This window comes from Callithrix jacchus, chromosome 3 (genome assembly GCF_049354715.1).
Source record: "Callithrix jacchus isolate 240 chromosome 3, calJac240_pri, whole genome shotgun sequence".
Lineage (NCBI taxonomy): Eukaryota > Metazoa > Chordata > Mammalia > Primates > Cebidae > Callithrix > Callithrix jacchus.
Genome location: NC_133504.1, coordinates 145,656,545 through 145,679,334, shown reverse-complemented (window position 1 = coordinate 145,679,334; position 22,790 = coordinate 145,656,545). Strand labels below are relative to the sequence as shown.

Here is a 22,790-nt window from a genome sequence, read left to right as displayed (position 1 = left end):
ACTAATGTAACGATGATTTAAGTAACCCACTGAAAGTCACTCATATCAGATCAGGTCTTGACTGGGTCCAAAGTGCATGTTTTCTCCAACATACCCCACTCCTGAAAGGCATATCATTGTATCACTGAAGTTGCTTCTTTGTCACACTGTGGTCTTAAGACTGAAATATTTCTCTGAAGTCCCACTCCTCTTAATACAACTATTTAAGTGAAAATAGAGGTAAAATGCCAGATGATTACAGGTTCTCCAATGATAAAATCTCAATACAATTAAATTGGTATTATCTGACACCACAAAAAACTGAAATAAGCTACAGCACATCTGCTTCTGAGACAATCCTAGGGGAAAACGGCATCACATGAATGAATAAACCACATATTCACTAAACCACAAACACTACCAAAACTTAAGACTTAAAGGCTTAAAATGTGAAGATTTTACTAACAAAAGTTCAAGACCACCTACCTTCTTTGTTTCTGGTGCTGGAGGTAATGCTTTTCTTATGCCTGAAAATGCCAACAACAAAAGCAGGTTAAATCTACCAACGATTGATAAAGAGGTAAGATACTGGTAGTTTTAAGGAAAAGTGGGAATTAATACACAGACAAGCAGCACACTCTGAGCAACTCTGGTGTATGCTGCTTGTATCTCTATTCTGGAACAGAATTAAAAACTATTATAGCTGGCTTGTATTTCTGCCTTCCTGAACAGACTATAAATGCCATAGGGATTGAGGCCAGGACAGTTCTTCATATTCCCACCACTGCATAAACTGGGCACTCAACAATGTTCATGGAATCAAACAGTACATTGAAATCATGACAACACTGAGAAATTAATCAGCTTGGGCAGTCTGTCCCTTCCTCTACAGTCCACAGTCCAAGAGTTTTGGCTGACACATGGCTACCCAAGATAAAGACTATTTCCCAGCTAGGTGTGGCAATGGGACCAAACTGTAATTAAAGAACTCTGTACAAATGGGGTGTGCCATTTTTAGATGTCATCCCTAAAAGGATTTCCCATGGGCATCCTTGACCCCCTTCTTTCTGCTCCCAGGAAGAAAGAGGCTGCTGGAGCTGGAGCAACTCCGGGAAGCACTGCAGGAATACCCCACCAGCCCCAGATCACCCACCTACCACCTCGGATCATTACATAAAACTAAATAAATTTCTCTCTTGTTTAAGTCACTGAAACTTTTGGGTTTCTTTTTACAGCAGGTCAGGTTGTGTGTTCACTAATACCAAACCTTAAGACACTAAAAAAAAAAAAAAAAGGAAACAAAAACAGGCTTAGAGAACTGAGGGCTGGATGGACTGAGAAGGTCATCCAGTCTAGGTTCATGCATAATACAGCGTCCCTGCCAAGTAGTAGTTCTGCTCATATCCAGAAGCTCTGTCAGTTCTGATGGACCCAGTGAGCATTCTGCATGGCACCAGCAGGAAAAGAGAAGTATGTGGTACACCCAATCATTACTATGGGTGTCTTATTACAGCACTAGCAACTTACAATCTCTGCGTATTTTTAGCTTATGATTAAGGGCCTCTCATTCCCATGATTCATAAGGGTCTTGGGTGCCAAATTAACCTTAGACATTGTTGTTCATCTCAACATTTACATGTGAGTATCATTATGATATCTTACTGTTCTAACAGACTGAAGCCACTACTACTACACCCCATCAAAATGAGCATGGCCTTAATCAGACTGTGGATGCATTGCTACATGAGGTTTCTAGCTTCACATCTTGGTTTATCTGTTGAGGAACATTAATGCTTTTCGAAGCTGCTGACAGTGCCACATTAAACTCACACTTCCAATGGATTCATTATTAACAAGATTCAATACTGTGATAAAAGCTTCCCAAAATAGACCTTTTGATTCCATAAGATCTCACTGTAACTAAATATAATTTTTTTTACAAAACACACCTACCCTACATTCCCACTGTACTAGAAAGTGTGCTGTACTTAATCAAAACCATGTCACTTTCTTGCCATACCAATAACATGTTCATTCTGAGTGCAATATAATTATGAAATAAAATGAATACTTACTACTCTCAAAAAGATTGTATTTTTCACATCCGGGTGCTAATTTTTCAGTTTGTCTACAACACTGATAACTTCCATCTGTCCAGAATTTAGGATGATATTTAATCATAATATTGTTGTTGTTCTTTATTTCTGTAATTCATAAACACAGTCATGATTAGTGAAATATGAAAGTGACTACAGAATGTTTCATAAGTAACACGGTTGATCATTACTTATTCCTTGGATACTATGTTCACTGTAAGAACGCCTTTAGATAGTAGGACTCAGCATTCAGAAAAGCTACATAGTGGTGTGGTGGTGAAGCACCCTTCTTACCAGAAATGACCGCTGTTACACCAATGATGGATAAATGCAAAAGTCAATCTGACACCATTTTATTCTGTAGGAAAAGCAATGAGGACTGTGCAGGTTAAACCCTTCATGAATATGTCAGTCCAGCCATACCAAATCTTTTCTTAGAAAATGCCTTGGGGCCAGGTGTGATGGCTCATATCTATAATCCCAGCACTTTGGGAGGCCAAGGTGGGCAGATCACCTGAGGTCAGGAGTTTGAGACCCGGCTGGCCAACATGGTTAAACCCTGTCTCTACTAAAAATACAAAAATTAGCCGGGCATGGTGGTGGATGCCTATAATCCCAGCTGCTCGGGAGGCTGAAGCAGGAGAATCACTTGAACCCAGGAAGTGGAGGTTGCAGTGAGCTGAGATTATACCACTGTACTCCAGCCTAGATGACAGAGTGAAACTCTGACTCAAAAAAAAAATGAAAACAAAAACAAATTGTTATCATAAAAGCTTGTGCTTTATCACCTTCAGATATATTACACATTGAATGAGAGAATGTTTTTCTTAGAAACTAGAAAAAATCGAAATTTAAAAAGGGAAGTAATCTTAAATATGCTGGTATCACAACAACAGCATATCCTTGGAGAAACACTTATTGTAGATTAAGAGATTATAAATGCAATAGATATATTAGCTGTATTTCTGTCTTAGTGATACCAGTATTTTATCTCCTAAAATTATACACAAAATAATACCTAATTGTGAGTTTTACCTTCTTTTAACTTCTTCACCCACAGGTCCCTGCTTTGTGGACTAGGTGCAAAAATGTAAAGTGTGTTAGCATCATGAACAACCTAAAATAAAACAAAAGATGGAACTGGTGAGAAGGATGTAGACACAGCACTTCTGTCTGGCATAGGGCCACTACAGGCACCAATCAATGATTCTCAAATAACTGAATGAAAGTCAGTAACTTCATATCCAGAAAACTCAATTCCTTTCTTACAAAAGCACATCTACTTCTTCATTTCTACATTAAGTAGGACACACGTTTTGTAAAGGACCATGTTTTATAGAAGAAAAAATATAAAGGCCAGGATACTTCATTAATCTCAGTATTTCTTTCAATCCAATTAACTAAAGTTCCTTAGATAAACTTGGTGTAACAGAGACTCAGTATTTCTCTAAATAATATTTTAGATGAACAGGCTACTCTTTCAGCATCACTCATAGCTTCCTTTTGCCACTATCAATAATTGCAGTAGCCAATTGGACTAAGCACTGACTACCTCAGCACTGTGCTGTGTGCTTTACAGACATAAAGTCAATTAATCCTGCCATCAAGGTACAAGTTTTTCTATTTTATAAATGAGAAAATAAAGGCCTACCCAGGCCCCCACTCCTGTGTAACTTCAGCAGGCACCACTCACACAGTGCACCCTGCAGATGCTGTCCCCTGACGTTGTGCTGCCTAACCTGTCCATCGTCATTTAGCTGGTAATCCAGAAAGCCAGAATTTGGACTCCAGAGCCCAGCCTTTTAACCACAGTGCCTCACTTAGAGGTAGCCCTTGGTGGGCAATTATGTAATCTTATTTTTAATATTTCTAATATTAATAAGATAACCCTGGAAAACTAACCCAGACATTTTGTCACTTTATTCTTGATGGTCAGTCACAAGGCAGAAAAACCCACACATGACTAGAAACCTCCCTTTGTCACATCCACACCCACTGGATTGAAAACCAAATAGCTCTTTCATTGATAAATGGCTATGTCTGTCCATATTCAATAGATAATTCCTTCTTGTTCATTTAAATCAAAGAAATAGACTCTTTTTTTTTTTTAAGAGGCAGGGTCTTTCTGTCACCCATGATGGCAGTGGTGCAATTACACCTCACTATAACCTGGAACCCCTAGGCTCAAGTGATCTTCCTGCCTGAGCCTCCCAAAGTGCTAGGATTACAGGTGTGAGAGCTACAATACCCAGTCACAAATGCACTCCAATAGCAATGCGAATACCACGGAACAAATAATGCTATACAACATTCAGCACCCTGCTGGAACTGCACAAGACACAAAAATGAATCTGGCATGAAACCTATTTCCAGGACAAATACAGAAATACCTTATTACAAGACAGAAAGTGAGCCATGATATCAGAGAGATAAAGTACTAAAAGAGATGTGAAGAGATGTGTTTCCTCATTTGCGCCACGAGTCTCACGGTTACGCAGGCTTGCCCACACCAACTCTGTACAGAAGGAACAAGTTAAAATGCACCACGAACTAGTCATTCTGAATTGGTGTTGAGATGTCTGGAAAAGACTGCCAGAGCCTTGGACGTTCCAGAAACCTGTGGTGTATTGTAATAACAATTTAATTCATTATAATAATTTACTGAGTCCCTACAATTGGGCTAAGTACTTTACCTACACTGCCTCATATCAACCATACAGCAATCTAGTTCCTTCCTAGCGTTAGAATCCTCATTTTGCAAATTAGAAAACCAAGTGGGTAAGATTAAGCCATGTGAGTAGGATATTTAACCTCTAAATATCCCTTGACTGTTTGCCTTTCCAGAAACAGTCAAGGGATATTTAGGAATCTGCCTTTCCAGACTCCAAGCAGTCTAACTTCCCTACAAAACTCATCTCATGTCAGTACCATGAGCCTGTAAACGTTCGTTGAAGTCTGTTGGACTAGCTAACCGCCTGCCCCACCAAAAAAAAAAAACAAAAACAAAAAACAAAAAACACCTAATCCAAATTCAGAGTTTTGATAACTAAAACTAGCTTGATATGTTATCTAGCTAACTTGGGCATTTGTATTTCTACAGGAAGTTTCTAGGAATAGCACCCTGAGCCCAAATAATAAGCTCCTAATTTTGGCTGAGTTGTTTGGCAGGCTGAAAGATATTTGGGGTCCAGTGTTTCCCTGAGCAAACCTCAGATCACACCATGTTGGCCTCCTTCTGGGGAGGAGGATCCAGGGCGCTGCGTTTCCTGCTGCCCTCAGTCTTGTGCTGAGTCATCCTACCACAGCAGAGGCTGTTGGGGAGGGAAGGACTTTGCAAACTTCAAGTGCAGAAACCATTTAAACAGAAAGGGAATATTCTCCCTTAGTAACACTACTCACTCATAGTTACCCTCCCTCCTATTTGTATCTTCCACCCACTCATTCATTTATTCCACAGACTTATAATATAACGGTGTGGTGTAGGAGAAACAGCACAGATATAAGACAGATCCAGGTTTGAAGCCCAAGAAAGACACGCCAGCTCCTGGGGATCCCCCAGCTGCCATCAGAATGACTCATCTAGGGAAGCACAAAGGAGGGACCGACCATCCAGGAGGTAACCAGCTAGACAGCTGGTGGGGATTCCGCACTATTTTCTCCATCCATCCCACTTTCTTCTCCTGGTGTCTTTTGAAAATGTCTTCTTCTACTTTTATTTTTTTCACCTTGTATCTGAACCTAATGCAAAATTTCACTATGAAAATGTGAAACTAGGATCTATACTTTCTTAGTTACACTTAAGTCATAATAAGAGAGGGTATTTTTCACCTTTCGAATCATGCTGCTTTAAACTGTATAAAGCTCAAGCTTATCCCTTCTTGATTTATTTTTCAGATTGTTTTTGAACTTTTCTCATATTTGTTCATCTCAACAATTTTAATAGCCCAAGGATGGAATGCTTTCTGTTCTATTCATATTATCATTCTTAAAACCAACCCAAAACTTGCAGAGTGAATCTCTTTCTCCTGTACAGCAAAAATCCTAATTCTGGGTCCCAAATCATGAGAGCCACAGCGCCCCAGTGCTGTCAATCCCTGATATGTCTAACAGCCATCAGAACTATGATAGGAGGCCGGGTGCAGTGGCTCACACCTGTAATCCCAGCACTTGGGAGGCTGAGGCAGGTGGATCAGTTGAGGCCAGGAGTTCCAGAACAACCTGGCCAACATGGTGAAATCCTGTCTCTACTAAAAATACAAAAATTAGCTGGGTATCGTGGTATATGCCTGTAATCCCAGCTACTCAGGTGGCTGAGGTATGAGAATTGCCTGAACCTGGGAAGTGGAGGTTGCAGTGAGCTGAGATTATACCACTGCACTCTGGCCTGGGCAACAGAGTAAGACTCCATCTCAAAGAAAAAAAAAAAAAGTGTGGTAGGAATGTTCTCTGCTAAATTTCAAATAAAATTATAGAGACACATACACACACATGTACAGACACACACACCCATTATATGTGCATTAAATATACTTAATCAAGAAGGTGGTTTAAATTTAGCTTACTTCTAGATCCAGGTGGTAGGTGTAATATTAATAGCAGCAGTAGTAACAGAATAGCAATAGTAATAATAGCAACAACCACTGACCTATTCTTATTATATGTCAAAGCTATTTATACATCACATCAGTAAATCCTCACAACAACCCTGTGAAATGAGTACTATTACTGTCATTATTCCCATTTTTCAAGAGAGGACACAGACACAGAGAGGTTAAGTGACTTATACAAGCTCACAGCAAATCAAGCAGTTTGGCCTCAGAGTTACCTCTAAGCACTTACTTACTCTCCCTGTTCTTCACTTAGAGAAATGGCAGCTATAAAATGAGGAACAGGGAAAAAGGAAAATTAAATGTAGCTCTTCCTCCTTTTGTGAGGTTGCCACCCTCGTGGAGAATAAGCCAGAAGCTTGCATATTGCTCATTGCTTTAGAAGCTCATTGCTTTCTAAACATCTTCATCACCCAAAACTGGTAAATGTATAATTCACAGGAGCAATTAAAAACAGCAAAACTCCACCACATTGAAAAAGACTTTTGCAACTTTCCTTTCAGGACACGGTGAGACCACAGTCATGGGTAAAAGGTGACTTTCACTAGGGACATTCACTGCTCAAGGAGAGCATAAAAACATCCTTGAGCAGAGAGGGAGGTGGTGAGGTGCCGGGGAGGGGCTGCGAGCTCCAGATGATCAGGATCCAACTCCACACTCCAGAGTTCCCAAGGCACGTTGGGACCAAGATACTGGCATAAATACAGAGTGGCTCAGGATGCCAGACCCTCCTCTTCTGGAGAGGAGATGCATGTGTGTGGGCTTGGCACGCTTCTCATTGACAAAGTGACCTTGGAGAAGCCGTTTAACAGGTGAGCCTTGATTTCCTCAGTCATAAATGAGAATAGTGGGATATTTACCTTCTTCATGCAACAGAATCATTATGAGGGGGAAAAAAAATAACATAATTACCCTAAAGAAGTATAGTTTAACCAATATATAAGGCTAATATTATTTTTTTATCACAAGCAGCCTTTTAATCTCATTTCCATTTGAGGATAACTCATGCCTTTCACTTCTCAATTTCTCAAATTCATAGGAAAAACTTCAACCCTCACTTTTCAGTCTTAGCCCTAACTCCTTATTGTTACTGCTCTGTGATCAATCTGAATAGCAGGCCGGGCACGGTGGCTCACACCTGTAATCCCAGCACTTCGGGAGGCCAAGGTGGGCTGATCGGTTGAGGTCAGGAGTTTGAGAACAGCCTGGCCAACATGGTGAAACCCTGTCTCTACTAAAAGTACAAAAATGAGACAGGTGTGGTGACACATGCCTGTAATCCCAGCTACTTGGGAGGCTAAGGTGGGAGAATCACTAGAACCTGGGAGGTAGAAGATGTAATGAGCTGAGATCAAGCCACTGCACTCCAGACTGGACAACACAGTGAGATCTTGCCTCAAAAAAAAAAAAATCTGAATAGTAGTAAATAAGGTCTGAAGCTTGGAAACTGAGGGTCATTCATAAAAACTAACAGACCAAAACAAAAATAAGATAATGTTTCCACAAGGACTTAAGCAGTTTATGAAGAAAAGTCATAACTATTACAGTGGTAAATGAACCTAGAAATCAGCCAATCAGCCACCAAAGCAAGGACAGGAAACTAATGTCAAAGAGCAAACATGACTAAGCCCAGCACTGCACTGCCACAAAAATGCACCTGCTCACCTGAAATGGATATTTATTTTGACAGGGAATGACACCATCATCATTCTTCACTATTTCCACACACTTGATTTTTGAAACATCAATAAACCCCTTTCTGTATTTCTTCTGTTAAAAGAAAAAAAGGAGAAGCATTACAATCATAAGACATAAGAAAAAATATTATTAACAGTAACATTTTTAGTGAAATTTTGCTCTGATTCAAAATATTGCAATTTCTTTAATAATTATCTAAATCATGTTTTTCACTAACTGCTAAAATTGTTCAAAATACTAATGTTGTGATTATTATAATCAAAATTATTAAAGCCTTTAATGTATCAAGATGAAATTGTTCTGTCCTGCCTCAAAAAACTCCAGAATGGGCCAGGTGCGGTGGCTCATTCCTGTAATCCCAACACTTTGGGATGCCAAGGCAGGTGGATTACCTGAGGCCAGGAGTTCAAGACCAGCCTAGCCAACAAGGCAAAAACCTTGTCTCTACTAAAAATACAAAAATTAGCTAGGCATGTTGGCAGGCGCCTGTAATCCCAGCTATTGAGGAGGCTGAGGCACAAGAACCACTTGAACCCAGGAGGTGAGGCTGCAGTGAGCCAAGATTGGGCCATTGCACTCCAGGCCTGGGCAACAGAGTGAGGCTCTGTTTCAAAAAACTAAATAACTCCAGAACAAACAAACTCCCTTTCATTGCTACCTGCCCCTGCCAGATACACACTTTGTTCAATTTCTTCAGGTTCTTGATGATAGTCCCCGAAAAGAAAGCATCAAAGACCAAGCCAAGCAAAACTCTATTTACTCAATCACAGATGCAACCTTCAGCCAGCTCCAATTTCCCCTTCACCAGGGTAGACGCCTCCAGTAGAGGCAGCACACAGAAATGAGAGTTATACGGACTTAAAATGTTTACAGAAAGCTTCTGCTCAGACTCTATTGTTTTTTTTATTTTTTATTTTTATTTTTATTTATTTTTTTAATTGCATTTTAGGTTTTGGGGTACATGTGAAGAACATGCAAGATTGTTGCATAGGTACACACATGGCAGTGTCATTTGCTGCCTTCCTCCCCTTCACCTATATATGGCATTTCTCCCCACACTATGTCTCCCCAACTCCCCACCCCTGCTGTCCCTCCCCTATTTCCCCCCAACAGACCCCAGTGGGTGATGCTCCCCTCCCTGTGTCCATATGTTCTCATTGTTTAACACCCGCCTATGAGTGAGAACATGTGGTGTTTGATTTTCTGTTCTTGTGTCAGTTTGCTGAGAATGATGGTTTCCAGGTTCATCCATGTCCCTACAAAGGACACGAACTCATCATTTTTGATGGCTGCATAATATTCCATGGTGTATATGTGCCACATTTTCCCTGTCCAGTTCTATTGTTAAATATTCTATTTTTCTTCCCCATTGCCTGCTCTCCCTGCCTGCTGTACATCTGCCTAACAGCAATTAACTAACAGCCCATCAAGACTCCTCACTCCAAAATCGGTATCCCACACTTGGAAATTTATCCTTGGGAAAAATCCAAAAGAATACAAAGCAGCATGTGCAAAGATAATATAATGCAATCATTAAATATTATTACAAACACGAAGTAGAAATAAAAACATTTACTGAATAATAGTAACAGATGAATTTCACACAAAAAGTTTCCTAAAGACTAAGGTTACTTTTTTTCATTGGTAGGCATTCATATGACAAAGAATTTAAAAAAAGGTGGAGAGATGAAGAATATTGTATTTGAGATGCCAGCCATCCCCTGGCTTTTGTCATTGAAAATTCTTTTATCTAATATTCTGAAACCCCAGCTCTGGCTACAAGCTTTGGGGTCCCCACCCCACCCCAGGAACCTGCTCTGCATCCTCATTGTCACCACAGAACTTCCACACCTGTCCCACTCACCTGGTCCATCAGCAGCTCCCATATGACTAGAGGACTCTGGCTGTCATCTCCCCAGTGCATATGTGTATCCCCCAAACATACACACACACCAGAACCCCACAGCCCCTTGACACTTGATATAGTCTGGTTCTGTGCCCCCACCAAAATCTCATCTCAGAATTGTAATCCCTACAATCCCCATGTGTTGAGGGCAGGACCTACTGAGAGGTGACTAGATCATGGGGGCAGTTTCCCCCATGCTGTTCTCGTGAGAGTGAGTGAGTTTTCAGGAGCTCTGAGAGTTTTTATAAGGGGCTTTTTCCCTTTTACTCATTTGTGCTCTCTTGCTCTCACCTGCTGCAAGTAAGATGTGCCTCTTCCCTTTTTGCCATGATTGTAAGTTTCCTGAGGCCTCCCCAGCCATGCAGAACTGTGAATTACCCAGTCTCAGGTATGTCTTTACAGCAGTGCGAGAATGGACTAATACAACAGATGTCAGTCTCCTGTTCCATCCACACCTTTCCCCATTTGCTTCACACCTGGCTATAGAAGGTCACACATGATCCTAACTGCCATCTCCATTCCCAGCCAGGCCTTCGCTGCTGCTCATCAGCCCTTGTGTATATCGCTAGTGAAAAGAATCCAGCGGCCTCCAGGGTAACTACAAGTGCCCTCAAAACTACAAACCTCCCATTCCGCTTGCCTCAGTGGACTCTATCCCTCTCTGCTTTACAGAGGAGACAGCAGTCATCCTAGGGGTACGTCCCCAAATTCTTCCTTCTGCAGTTCAAGAACATGCTAAGATTTTAGCCTTTTTACTTCTCTTCCATCCTGTCTCTAAGAGAAAGTTAAAAAGACACAATAGTTGAGACACTGTCATTGGTACTGAACACATATTATTTCATTCTGTGCTCACAATCTCCCTGTGAGGTGGATATTATTCTCCTCATTTTACAGATGAGGAAAGTGCAGCTGAGACAAGTTGAATATGTTACCCAGGCCCTGAACTAACCCCAAAGCCTGCTAGACTGTAAGACAGGTGACTGAGCTGCAAAGAGGTGAGAGGACTCATGGAGCCAAGTCCCAGCATGGACAGCAGGGGTTCTGAGCAGCCTTTTCACCAGGATTGGGAGAAGGAAAGACATCCTTCCGGGTCATTTTCTGCTAAGGGCTTCACCCACCCTGCCTATAGACACATGCAGGGTTCTCCTATTTAACCAGAAAGCATGCTTTCTACGTGCTTCTACTCTGACCCTTCTCCTCTGTTCCTAAAGGAAAAGACAGTGTACCCTCAGGTTTCATTTCACCTCATGGTCTGCTAAGGCTGTTATCAAAATCATCAGTGATAATCAAACCCACAGTCTTCTCTGAATTGTAAGCCACCGTCTGAAGATTTGCAAGTGCTGACACTCTTCTGCACCCGTAGCGGATTTGACTTTCGGTTGTCCTGGTTTTCCTTTTCTCCCTTCCCTTCAGTTTCTCACAGGACAACACCTGTCTTGCATCAACAACTGTGCCAAGGAAGACAAAAAGACAGGATAGGAAAAGCGCATTTCCTGAGCATGCAGCCCTGGAATTGCACCAGGTCGCTCAATCCTCCAGCTGCTCTGCCAGGTAAGGATTACTATGTCCATTTTACCGAAAAAGAAACTAAAATCAAGTAATGTGCCCAGGTTTACCTGTGGAACAGACTGACATAGCAACTATCATGTAATGTAGTGAGTACTATATATACTTTTTTTTTCAAAATGGAGTCTTGCTCTGTCTCCCAGGCTGGAGTGGAGTGCAGTGGTGCAGTCTTGGCTCTACAAACTCCACACCCTGGGTTCAAGCTATTTTCCTGCCTCCACCTCCCAAGCAGCTGGAATTACAGGCATGCACCACCATGCCCAGCTAATTTTTCTATTTTTAGCAGAGGCGGGGTTTCATCATAGTGGCCAGGCTGGTCTCGAACTCCTGTCCTCAGGTGATCCACCCGCCTCAGCCTCTGAAAGTGCTGGGATTACTGGCATGAGCCACCATGCCCAACCATGAGTACTACGTACAAAAAAGATAAGACAGCACCAAGAACTATGGCTTACATTTCGGAAGAGGAATGACAGGAGAGAAATCTCAGTGAAATGAACAGTAGAGGTAAAGAAAAAACACGTTTCCACCTGACCTCAGTTTTCTCATCTGTAAAATGGGAATAATAATAATGTCTATTCCCTAGGTTTGTTAGAAGAATTAAATGAGTTGATGTTTGCAAAATGCTTAGAGGAGCATCTGGCCCATAGTACAAGATCTGCATGTGTTTGCTAAATAACTATCTAGCCCTGGGAGCAGCAGGCTCTGTTCTGCTTCCAAAACACCTATCTCCATGTACCACCGGGCCTGGCTTCTAAAAGCAGCTGTCAGATGTGAGTAAACATATAGAAGGAAATTTGGGATGACTTGAGTTTACTTATGTCCCCCAAATTCATACTCTGTGATATATAATCTCCTAATATCCTGTACTATTAGACTGGTGCAAAAGTAATTGCAATTTTTGCCATTAAAAGCAACAACAAAAGCCGCAATTACTCTTGCACCAACCTAACAATATTCAGACTGACTTTCTCCAAATATCTTGTTATGAAACTAGCAGATAAATATTCACATGTAAATTGATCATTCATTATTTTATTTTATTCTGCCAGCAAAAACTATGGGACACCAACCCAACTGGGCAACAAGCACTGTGCTGAGTGCTGGAGTTTCACAGTCATGAAAGGAGGGTTGAGGGTCTCCTCAAGAGGATTTCACAATAATATGATGGGTGGAAGGGGAAGAGGGATGAGTCACAGTCTAGTAATGACCAAGGAATGCTCTCCTGCAGTACCCTACAGAGTGAGGCAGGGATGGGGCCACAAGACCATGGGGAAGTTTCAGGAAGGAAGTGACATTTTGATTTTATTTTTAAAGGCTAAGTATGATTTTTACTACAGAGAGTTTCAGGCTGCAAAACAACAACATGGTGAGTATTTAGGGAACAGAAAGAAATTCACTGTGGTTGAAGCTCAGGGTGGTTCAGGGGGAGTGTAGGAAATGAGACCAAAGAGGCTGTCTGAGGCCACATTAGGAAGACGCTTACGCACCAGCCTTACAAGTTTGGGTTTATCCTGAGCAGTTTTAAATGGAGAATCAGGAGTCCAGTCCTGGGGTGTGTTTCTAAAAGGATACTGATTAACGGCAAGGGAAGAATGAGCGTAGACAGGGAGGCTAGCTTGGTGACTGCTATAATAGTTCAGGTGAGAGATGAGGGTCTGAACCAAGTCAGTGGCAGTAGGTAGGGTAAGGAAAGCAAAGACACCAGAGAATTTACAAGGCAGAGTCCACAGAACTTTGTGACCACTTAAATATGGGGATTAAGAATAGACACGGAGTGAGGGGGGCTCAGGGATTTCGAGTTTGAGTGACCAGGAAGGAAACACTGACACCATGAATCGTGAGAAGGAACACAGAAGGACAATCAGGCGTGAGGAGGCTGGGCTGGGAAATGTTTGAGTGACAACTGAACAACCAGCTGGAAGCTAAAGCATGAACTCAGAAATGCTTAGTGCCACCTTTATAGATAAAGACAATTCTGCTGCAGAAATGCTTAGCACCTTCTTTACAGATAAAGACCATTCAGCTTTTCGCAACACATATACAGTACACACAGTGGCACCTTATTCTAGCCACATCTGAAGGTAACCATGGGAGGTTAGGCTGGGCTGAGAAAGAAAAGGATTGGAAGGGGCCAAGTGCGGTGGTTCATGACTGTCATCCCAGCACTTTGGCAGGTCGAGGCAGGCGGATCACCTGAGCTCAGGAGTTCAAGATCAGACTGGTCAATATGGTGAAACCCCATCTCTACTAAAAATACAAAAATTAGCCAGGTGTGGTGGCATGTACCTGTATTCCCAACTACTTGGGAGGCTGAGGCAGGAGAATAGCTTGAACCTGGGAGGCGGAGGTTGAAGTGAGCTGAGATAGTTCAACTACACTCCAGCCTGGAGTGGGGACAGAGTGACCCTCCATCTCAATCAATCAATCAATCAATCAATGGATTAGAAGAGTTCAAGGATTCACCATAGAACACAACGTTACTGAGCGAGACGTGCTGCCTCATGCACTTTCTCCACGAGTCAACTTTAACTCCTGACATGACAGCTTTTCAAAGCTTTTCCACAGAGGGGTCCTTTAGGAATAAGAACTTTGGGAAATGATTTCTGAACAGTTAGCGTAGAAGGAACAGAGTTTTTTCTCCATTTAGACTATCCTTTAGAATTTCTTCAGTAAGAAAATACTTTATGATTCCTGCTGTATGCTATATGCTATCATTAATACTGTTGGCCCAGTTGGGCATGGTAGCTCACGCCTGTAATCCCAACACTTTAGGAGGCCAAGGTGGGTAGCTCACTTGAGGTCAGAAGTTCAAGACCAGCCTGGCCAACATGGCAAAACCCCATCTCTACTAAAAATACAAAAATTAGCCAGGCTTGGTGGTACACACCAGTAATCCCAGCTACTTGGGAGGCTGAGGCACAAGAATCTCTCGAACCCAGAAGGTGGAGGTTGCAGTGAGCCAAGATCACACCACTGCCCTCCAGCCTGGGTGACACAGCGAGACTCCGTCTCAAAAAAAAAAAAATGACCCAAGGAGAAATATCCAAGGTCATCACTTTTTTCATGTTTTTTAAATGTGTGTTATATTTCCCTTCTGTTCTATATCCTTTGCACTGTTTACTAAACCAAAAATCATGATGAAGCTGAGACTCTCCCTGATTCACCTTTGACTCCTCTGTGAATCTTCTGAGCTGAGAAGACCACCTGACACTTAGTAGATCTTAATTCAACAGTGTGCTGATCCAGTATGCAAAGAACCATGGGCAATACTGTGTGTGTGTGTGTGTGTGTGTGTGTGTGTGTCCTCTCTTGCACACTTTGCAAAGCTTGAAAATGGAAGTGCACAACCATTTTACACATTTGTAAACCAGTATACATGGGAAAACAAGGCAGAAAAATGAAATATAACTTGCTTTAAACTACACATCAACTGAATAGCAGAACTGGGAGTTAGATGGAAGAGATTCTCTCTCCCAGCAAGACTTACAAGGTACACTGTTTTTTGTTTAATTTCTGTAATACTCTATTTTAATAATACCAACGTCCATCCTGATTTAAAGAAATTAAATAAGGAAAAAAATGTATAAAATAACCAGGCTGGTCCCGGGTGATCTGAGAAGTCATTTATCTCAGGATACCCTCTTGTCCTTTTCCCTAGGCATCCAGAGTACCCACCATGCACAGGGAAAGGCTTGCCAGGATGTCCCTCCAATATTCCAAATGATTCCTCCCCTTCCCATATCACAACTTTGATTCCTTCTGTGGCTGTTCCCAGTGTCTTGCTGCGGAGGAAATCTGGGTGAATCCCATCTGCGTAAGAGGACCTCAGCGAAGGAGCATGAGCTCTGGAAACAAGCAAATTCTGTCTTCCAGCTTCTGCTTTGCCACTTTTAAGCCATAGGACCTAGGGCAATCCTGGTTTTCTCTCTGTGCCTCAGTTCCTTCCTCTGTAGAAACAGGACAATGCTGCTCTCTTTTCCAAGCTATCAGCAGGATTAAAGATAATGTTCATAGGTGCTTAACAGTGTCTGACACATGGAACTCCGTGATGGTTAATTTTATGTGTCAACCTAAGTCGACTAAGGGATACTCAGATGTCAGATGGTTGGTAAAACATTATTTCCAGGTGTCTGTGAAGGTGTTTCTGGAAGAGATTAGCATTTTAATCAGCTGAGTGAGGAAAGAAGATCCACCTTTGCCAACGCAGATGGGTATCGTCCAATCCGATGAGGGTGCAAATGGAACAACAAAGGCAGAGGGAAAGCAAACTCTCTGGTAAAGCTTGGACGTTCGCCTTCTCCTGCTCTCGGACTTTGGCACTCTTGGCTCTCCAGACTCCATTTTGTGTCTCCACATTGCAGATGGCAGATTGTGGGACTTCTCAGCCACCATAATCAATCACATGAGCCCATTTCCATAAAAAAATCACCTCATATATATCTATATATATCCTATTGGCTTTGTTTCTCTGGAGAACACTGATTGAAACAAACTCACTCCCCAAATGGTAGCATATACTATCAGTTTTCATAGTAACCCTAGGAAGTTGCAGGAAAGTGAGCATCTGAGAGGTTATGAGCTGGGCTAAGGATTGTAGAGGCTGAGCCAGAATGGAACTAAAATATCTCAAAAACAGTAAAGCTTTTATCTGACTCCTGGTCCCTCAACCTTGAATGGTTATGGACTTTTATTATAAAAAAGAATACTATCTTATGTCCATAGCTAACAATTATAGAATACTCAATATAAACCCGCACTGTGTTAGCCTCTTATTGAATCTCAATGAATCCTCACAGCATTATAACATGAGAATTATTGTAACCCTCATTTTGCAGATGGAGAAATCAATACTTAGAGAGTAAAATTAACTTGCCCAAAGTCACACAATAATCCAGGATTTTAACTCTAATTCCAATCCTGAATTTGTAAGTGCCACTTACACTTAAGTAACTTGATATCACTTAACTATGTGCAAACCTAAACTCAGTAGAAACTTCTTATAGCTCTTATACAACCTATAAAACCAAAGCAAGCTCACAGATTAAATGCAAACAAAGTGAAATTAACATTACTTGGATGTGACAGATGGGATGTTTGCTGGAATTGAATTTCTCTAAGTAGTTCTTTTTCATCCATATACTTGTATTACTGTGTGCCACGTGACACCCTCTCCCACCCCATCTCTCAATTCCAATTATTGAGAACTTCTGTTTGTACATATATTGCTATCCTATCATTAGGACCCATTTTGTACCATTAAATTGTTTTGTATTCAATCTGCCTCTGTTCTTTCTCAGCAGGCCACAACAATCAAAACAGATCCCAAATACAAACCCAAAGACAGACTGCTGAAAGGACCATGCAAACACACACACACACACACACACACACACACACTAAATATTACTGGGGGATAAAACATGTCATCGAATTGAGAAGACAAAATTTAGAACTTGTAGTTTTCAACACATGCACAGCACTAAACCTGTGGCTAGCATTCATTGCATTCCATCATGACAATTTGTATTTAATTTGTGAACTTGGTTTAGTCCTTCAGCCATATTCATTAAATGGTGACTGCAGTGTCCTTCTACCATCTGCAAGGTACAGATACCAAAGTACCACAATAGAGATTTAGAAACACACACCACCCAAAATCCATTGCCCTTATGGAATGTACAAAAACCTGACATCTTCTACGGTTACAGAGACAAATGATCATATTTACAATTAAAGTTTGGGTGAGTCAATAGTGAAAGACTGAAGAGTCCCAGTCAACTGTCTAACTGAAAAGAAAATGAATGACGTATTCTAATAAAAATCCCAAATGACCCAAAAAGGCCTATTCTATTCACACATTCAGACTTTTTCCTTTCCACTCAGATCAGATTTAAAAGAATGGGTTTCAAGTACAGCAGAACACGTTAATTAAGAGAAATACAAACAAAATCTCAGGAGGGATTTGACATTTTTCTTGTGAATACTGGGAATAACTTTTACACAGTCCTTTCTAAGAGAAGTTGAATGAATAGAATTTAAAGGTATTTCCAATTTGGTGATTCTATGAGAAACTGTCCCCTCTTTACCAGTGACAAAATTCTAATAAAAACTTGGCATCCCATTACTTGGTATCTCATTATTTTTTCCTCCCTTTAAACTAGCTTATAATAGTAACTTACATGGGTGATTTGTATTTTATAAAGTGCTTTTACACTAAAAAGAAAAAGAAACATATTAAGAAGCCAGTAATTACATATATAAGCATGGCATAATTATAAACATAATGGTTTTTAAAGTAATATCCAGAATAAAAACAGGAAGATGAAAATCTCTACCGGAAATATGAAGGCAAAAATGTCATTTCCAAAATCACAGAATAATCTTCATATAACATCGTATTGATATAGGCAATTATGAAGTTTCTGGAGATATATTTTCACTGCATTTAAAATTCAAGTGTTGTTTTCTCCCCTAAGTGATCTTATGACCATGTAAGACTTTTCTATACTTCTGGCAACCTTCTTCAAAACTCCCCTTTGTGGCCCCAGAGCTAAAACCTATCACCAGGTGTGTTTTATTACAGTTGAAAGCAAAACTTACTAACCTATGTGTTTTGAATTAAGTCGAAAAGTGATTTAAATTGTTTAATTCTTAACTTCGGTAGAAATTACAATACATTGTATAAAAATAAATGTATGTAGATTCTTTACTTCCTAAGTTTCATGTAACAGACTTCTGAATTCAACAAATGCCAAAATTAATAAATTCAATCCAAAGTTTACAAATTCCTTGGAGCAAAGACTATGCTAGTGATCTCTGATTGTCACATTTTTCCTCCCCTTTCTGAAGAGTTGGCCCAGCTAGATGGCACTGCCTTATCTCCCATGCATTTAGGTGAGGCCATAAGACCGAGTTCTAGCCACGGGGGCATAGGCAGAAGTGACATAACATTACTTCCGGTACTCCAAAACCTTTCACGCTATCGTTCCTGTTCCATCCCCTTCCTTGTCGCCCTATTAAACTCAAAAGATCCACTGGAAGATTGTGGGAACTGAAAAACAACGAAGTCACTAGATGGAAGAGGGCTGGGTCCCTGAATCACCATGTGGAAGGCAGTTATATATAATGTAAGGAAAAAAGAAACTTCCTATTGTGCTAAGTTATGAGTTTCAGGGTATTGTAAGTTATAGCAGTTAGCTATCCTGAATAATATATTCTAGATTAAGAGGACTCCTCACTTCAGCTACTCAATGCCTCAGATTTTTTATTGATTGATAAATCAGTGCTTTCCAAAGAGTGCTATGGTGTTTTCTGAGGGTTTTTTTCTTTATAATCTTCATTATTTAATTTTTTCCATGTTCACTGCAACAAGAAGAAGCAAACCTTCTTCTAAGTCATTCCAATACCTCTCAAAAGTAATTTTAACAATTCAAGTATTCTCCTACACTTTTTAGAATACTCATATGAGCATATGTATTGTATGTTATATGTACATGTACACACAGACTTTTTAAAATACATATGAGCATATGTATGTATTTATATGCACATGTACACACAGACATAAACATGCACACAGATGTGTGCGTTCACATACAAGTACTTTCATTTATATTTGGGATCGTGTTGCATTTTTTTCACTTTTATGTACTATGGATGTCTCTGGTCAAGACATACAGGACTAAAAATGATTCTTTTTAATAGTACTAGAACTTTAAAGAAAATGTTTTCTTATGATGATGCTTGATGGAAAGTACAGAGCAATATAACAAGGTGTGTGTTTGTGCACACACTCATGAATTGCCAGGAAAAAGATCAGTTAAATATCTCAATAAGCTGAGGTGGTTTTAGGTGGAACTTGGATAAACATTTGTATTTACTGTATATAGTTTTATGATTACCTTTTACTCATAGTTTTTCAGTTACTGATTGATTGTTTCCTTTTCAAATAATGGTGTTTAAGGAAAAACCATTAAGTTATATAAAGGGAAACATTAAATAGTGCTTTACAGATGGCACATATATGGCAAATTTATGTAAGTAGCATATATAACGGCTGAAGTTTGGGTAACACTTCTGAAATTATCTCTTTATTTTGAATTCTAACATTCCTTGGCATGTGTTATTTTGTACCTGTCATTGTATTCCTTGACCATCGGGCTGCCCTAACACACCCCCCACTGCATGTGTGAAGAGCATACTGAGAACACTGACTTATATATAACAAGATTGAATCTATAGGGAGATGTTAACCCCCACAAATGTCGCACACGGTAGCTCTCAGCCACCTCTCCTGAGAAGTAAGCATTTCCAGACAAATCCAAAATGCGTACTTATTCTCACCCCCCAAGTTTCAATATATTTTACTGAAAAGATACAGAAAATGCAGAAATAGACAATGGATTTTTATGGCAACATTTGGCTTTTAGAGATACATCTCCCACCTGGACACGTTTTCAGCCTAGAGTAGTACATGGGGAAATGTCTCACCAGGAAATAAGAATTTAAATGAAACTCAGTGTTGGCATTTGGGCTCTGAATCTGGCAGCAAAGATGCAGAAAGATCCAACTTCATGTGGTCAATGGAAATATACTAAATCATGGTATCTGATTTAACCCATATTCAAATAATAAAGAATAAAAGATAAGACTTATAATAGCACTGTGTGCCTGGTACTGTCTTACGGCTTTATGTATATCAACTTGCTTAAGCCTTCCAATTACCACAATACCATGCTAATTCTCCAAGAGTGGCAAAAGGAGAAACACCTGTGGGAAATTGACACTAGGTGAAAGCAACAGAAAGGACTCCCACTTTGCAGATCTGTGAGGGAGGAGAGTCCCTAGCCATATCTAGTATATGAAATATCTACCATCTGCTTAGCACTCAGAGCTAAGCATCATGGGAAGTAGGGTGCTAACTACCACCACAAACATTAATATTTAAATTTGTAAGCAATAACATGTAACGACTTCATTTGTCTTAAGTACTTTTCCTGCAATTCTAGTGAGTATGTATGCTGACTGGAGGCTTGCTCAATACGGACTGAAATGCCAGATGATTGTTAATCAGATTATAACTATGGATTTTTCTATTTTAAAAAACCTAAATTAACTCTACTAACTGCCACACCTAAAGTTTAAGCTTTCATGGAGCCAATTTCTAAAGAAATAGAAGCCCACAGAGGTACCCTCTATACCAAATTCCAATTTGTCATTACACTTAAACAAAACCCTCTTACTCTCCACGTGTCTGCTAAAATTATCTTCCCAGGTTCACTTGGAATTTCCTGAGAGGCAGATTTCTCTGAGTCGAGGATTTCAGACCAACGTGATGTCAGAAACTTCTTTAGCAAGAACCAAATCAATATGGGATAGATTTCCCACCTACAAAGCATGTCTAATCTAGGTAGGAAATAAGTGGTGGACACCATTTTGACACCCTAGCAAGATGAATCAAAGTTCTCAGCCAAAACTTAGTTAAAATTTCAGACAAGAAATAGAAAGATAATCACAAAGCATTATCTGTGGATCACAGCTGGATCCACATTGCCAAAGAGCCTCAAGCGCAAGAGACAATGGTGATTTGATAAGGAAAAAAGAACTGACTATTGCTGTCTCCTGAGACTAATAAAAAGTGACTAGAAACAGATTGGCAAATGTAAACAATGAGAAAAGTACAAAAATGTTATTCTAAATATAAAATCAGAAGTTATTAGGGAAGTTTAAAACCAATGAACCTGTAAAGTTGATTGACTGGCAAGCTGTGTTTAAATGTCAGCTCCATGGCTCCATGTAAATTAATTAACCTCTTCTGGTCTCTATTTCCTTATCTGTAAAGTGGGGATCTTAAAATTATTAAACTAACATAACCTATCTCCTAGATTATTTTGAGGATTAATTGTGAGATGCTCACAGGCACATAGCATAGTTTATCAGGAACCCCACAATCACTTACTGTCAGCTACTTAGTTTAATTGTTTTTGCCTTTAAATATAAGGTTTATAAAATTGTTCAGCATTTAAACTTTTTTTCACATATACAGTCTTAATTTTTAATATTATATACTGTCTAATTTTCTTATACAATTCAATAAGAAAAAATATTTAATAGAGCTCTTTTAACGATTTCACTGGCATTTACATTGTTCCATTAGGTAACATACCAATATTTCTTCACTTTCTCCTTAAGGGCAAATTCAGTAAATTTTACAGGAACTCAATAAATATAGGAGTAGACAGCTAAGTTGGACTATAATGCATAAAATATCACAGAACTAGGGACATAGGATAACGGCAGAACACTCTTTCTCTTAAAACATAATACTATTTTAAATAACTATTTTTCAAAGTAATTTGGTCTTATTTATCAATTACCATAGAAATATAGGCAAGGCAGGACACAGTGGCTCACACGTGTAAGCCCAGCATTTCGGGAGGCCAAGACCACCTTTGGCAATATAGCAAGACCCTGTTTCTACAAACAAAAAATGTTAATTACCCAGGTGTGGTGGTGTGCACCTGTAGTCCCAGCTATTCGGAAGGCTGAGGGAGGAGGATTGCCTGAACCCAGTTCAAGGCTGCAGTGAGCTATGATGGCACTACTGGATTCCAGTTAGGCTACAGAGTGACACCATAAAAGATATGTAGGTGAAGTCCAACAACCGCTCAGGACAATATTTGCTCAGTATATACTATGTGCTAGATAATGCACTAAGCACAAAAGATGTGGATGCATATGTCCACACAAAAACTTTCATAGCGGCTTTATTTATAATAGCCAAAAACTGGAAACAACCCAAACATCCATTAACAAGGGAAACAAATCGTGGTAGCCATACAATGGAGTACTTCACAGTAGTAAAAAGAAATGCAATTATTGATATAACCAATGACAAATAAATATCTGTCAATAATATGCCGGGTGAAAGAAGCTAGT

General features: G+C 40.0%; 1 protein-coding gene across 4 annotated transcripts in view; it reads right to left on the bottom strand.

Annotated features, from left to right (window-relative positions):
* TEC (tec protein tyrosine kinase) overlaps positions 1–22,790 on the bottom strand; it is a 141,759-nt gene that overhangs the window by 33,839 nt on the left and 85,130 nt on the right. For 3 of the 4 annotated variants that reach the window (XR_004740932.3, XM_002806664.6, XM_078367975.1), the window contains exons 3-6: positions 8,348–8,452; positions 3,111–3,192; positions 2,055–2,183; positions 466–506 (exon numbers count right to left, since the gene is read on the bottom strand). Coding sequence is in view for 3 of the 4 variants with exons in the window: in XM_002806664.6 (XP_002806710.1) it covers positions 466–506; positions 2,055–2,183; positions 3,111–3,192; positions 8,348–8,452 (357 nt within the window). In the remaining variant the exon portion in view is untranslated. The remainder of the gene's footprint in view (positions 1–465; positions 507–2,054; positions 2,184–3,110; positions 3,193–8,347; positions 8,453–22,790) is intronic. The other variant, XM_054253368.2, reaches the window with a different exon arrangement.